General features: G+C 44.9%; 1 protein-coding gene across 1 annotated transcript; it reads right to left on the bottom strand.

The window, feature by feature from the left end:
- Positions 1-1697: 1697 nt before the first annotated feature.
- DPPA5 (developmental pluripotency associated 5) lies at positions 1698-2582 on the bottom strand. Its single transcript, XM_011221495.2, has 3 exons — positions 2471-2582; positions 2205-2384; positions 1698-1763 (listed from the first exon to the last, which is right to left on the bottom strand). The coding sequence occupies exons 1-3, from the start codon at positions 2580-2582 to the stop codon at positions 1705-1707; spliced, it is 351 nt and encodes a 116-aa protein (XP_011219797.2). The 3' UTR covers positions 1698-1704.

The raw sequence follows: 2582 nt of genomic DNA on the forward strand, positions 1-2582 counted from the left end.
AAATCTTCAGTCCCAGGGCATGCATGGAATTTATGGCATATGCTTAAATTTCCAAATTTTGTTACTTTGACACAGATTAACCTAAAGCTGTTTTCTACACTTGGAAGCACCGCCCTTAGGGCAGAACTTCTGAACTTCAAGGGCAAGGGAAAATTGTATTTCATTCGCATGGCAGAATTTGAATTCCCAACTCTCCAGTTTACATTTTCACACATACTCACTCCCAACTGATTGAAGAGTGCACCAGCTGAGGGCAGTCTGAGGGAGCCACGACTGCTGGTCAATAAAGCAGACTCAAGCAAGAAGTACTGAACTCAGGAAGACTGCACCTAACAGATCAGCAAGTTTGCCAATCATCTTTAGGTGAGCTTGTGGAGACACAGGCAATCTCATATTGCTGGTGGGTGTAAAATTATTTCAACCACTGTGGAAAGCAATTTGGTAGTACCGAGCAAAATTATATATACAATTTTCCTCTCTGGACCAGCAATTTTCCCTCTATTTACAGGCCTACAGAATACTTGCACACTTGCAAAACAATGACCTTGAAGGTATTCACCACAGCTATGAAGAGCCAAAGACTGGGAACAACCCAAAAATCCTTTGGTAGGGAACCAATCAAATGGAATCATGACCAACTATAAGGGAAGGAAAGAATCTACAATTATTATTGTAATCTTATTTTTTAAAAACTCCAGAAGAGTTCAAAGAAAATAAAGTTTTTTATTTTTGGAGAGTAGAAATAGGTGCATAAATGGATAACTATGCAGATAATAATTTTTATAATCCTATAAATGGATAGGAGAGACTTTCCTATCATTTTGGGATTCTGATCCATATGAATGTAGTATCTATTAAAAATTTATAAGTAAATGTAAATATTAGCATTACTTAGGAAAATGCTGTTTATTCCAATATAGTGACAAGTATTCTCCACTTAGTCCGTAGTTCAGTCTCATTATATTGCCTATCAGCTAGTGGTCCTCCATTAAGCTTACAAGTATATAAAACTATTACACTGAGAAGTTACTGGCATTTCAATGTTTTGGAGAATATTTGCTTTTCACTTTACACATTATGTCAACCTATTACAGAGTTGTTTTTTAAAAGAATCCAGGTCAGGGATGCCTGGGTGGATCGGTCGGTAAAGGGTTCTGGGATGAGTCCCACATCTGGGCTCTTGCTCATTGGGGAGCATCCTCTCCCTCTGCCTGCCGCTCCCCCTGCTTGTGCTCTCCCTTTAACAAATATATAAAATCTTAAAAAAGAAAAAAAAAAAAAAGAATCGAGGTCAGTTCCAGACAATACCACATTTCCCGTAAAACCCACTGGGTTTTGATCAAACCTGCATCTCTGAACCCAACTCCTATACCTTTTAACCCTAACCATGTGTGCTCCTGGACATTTTTCTAGCTTTAAAAGTTTTATTTAAGGGTTAAGCTCAGGGGCCACCTTGGCTGGCATGTTATCTCCAGTACTTCAAACATCAAGGAGCTATTTATTTAAAATTTTATTCTTTAATTAGCAAATCTGAGGGGAAAGCCACACTGGGACTCAAAGACAAAGGCGGAGAACCAAAAATCAGCTGGTTTTTCCTTGTCAGGCTGGAGCAGAATTTCAACCAGACCACATCCATTCCAGCTCTGGAGACACAGTTTACTCTCTTTAAATCCTGATTCCAGGTACGTTGGTTGCAAACTGGCTTCACTTCCTCCAAGGACCTAGCTCTAGGGCTTTCATGGCATCCTCAAGTTTGAGCATCCCTGCACCAGAAAGCAACAAGTGTGCATGAGGGGAGAGGGTAGAGCCTGGACAGTTCTCGGCCTCTTTCAAGGTTCCTTTCTGGGACTTCCCAGCCTGGCATTCTGCACCTGGGATTCTTGGGAATCTCAGAAGTTTGGGCCGCCAAGCCCATTCCAATATCCCCCCAAGAAGCTAGGGGGAGTGTTGAGAGGGAGGGGAAGAACGGGGATCAGGTCTCAAGTAACACTTCCCTAAGAGGCCAGGCCGCCTCTCATCCTAGTCTTACTCCAGGGTGTCTAGAACTAACAGACGGCATTACAGTCGTCTCAGAGGCAGCCCAGATATGGAGGGCCGCCCCTGGTGACGCCTGAGGCGCTGGTGGTGGCTGCGGAGAGAAGAGAGGAAGGGAGAGGAGGGCTACAGAAGGAGTAAAACCACCCACGCGTCCCCAGGCCTCTCACCTCGTTCCTGTCGCTGGCGGTGCCATTCGGCCATGGACTGCAGCATCCACCTGGCCCTGAGCTTGTACAAGTAAGAGCCATAAACCACGACCTCCGTGAGGCCCGAAGATTCCAGAACTTTTAGCTCGAGCATGACTTTGCTCACTTGCTCGATGTACGGGATTCGAGATCCAGCTGGGCCTGTTTGGGGAAGAATATGAGCGCTCAGGCCCACGGAGACCAAGACGCCCGGGTCAGGGCACCAGGTCAGGATCGGGCTCACTCACCAAACATAGCTTCCAAGAGCTGCGTCTGGACCTGCAACACCTCGGGATCTTTCAAGTCTTCCGGAGGTTTCACCCACGGTGGAATATTTTTTCGTTCGGGTAGCGTCCCCAT

This window comes from Ailuropoda melanoleuca, chromosome 19 (assembly GCF_002007445.2).
Source record: "Ailuropoda melanoleuca isolate Jingjing chromosome 19, ASM200744v2, whole genome shotgun sequence".
Classification (NCBI taxonomy): domain Eukaryota; kingdom Metazoa; phylum Chordata; class Mammalia; order Carnivora; family Ursidae; genus Ailuropoda; species Ailuropoda melanoleuca.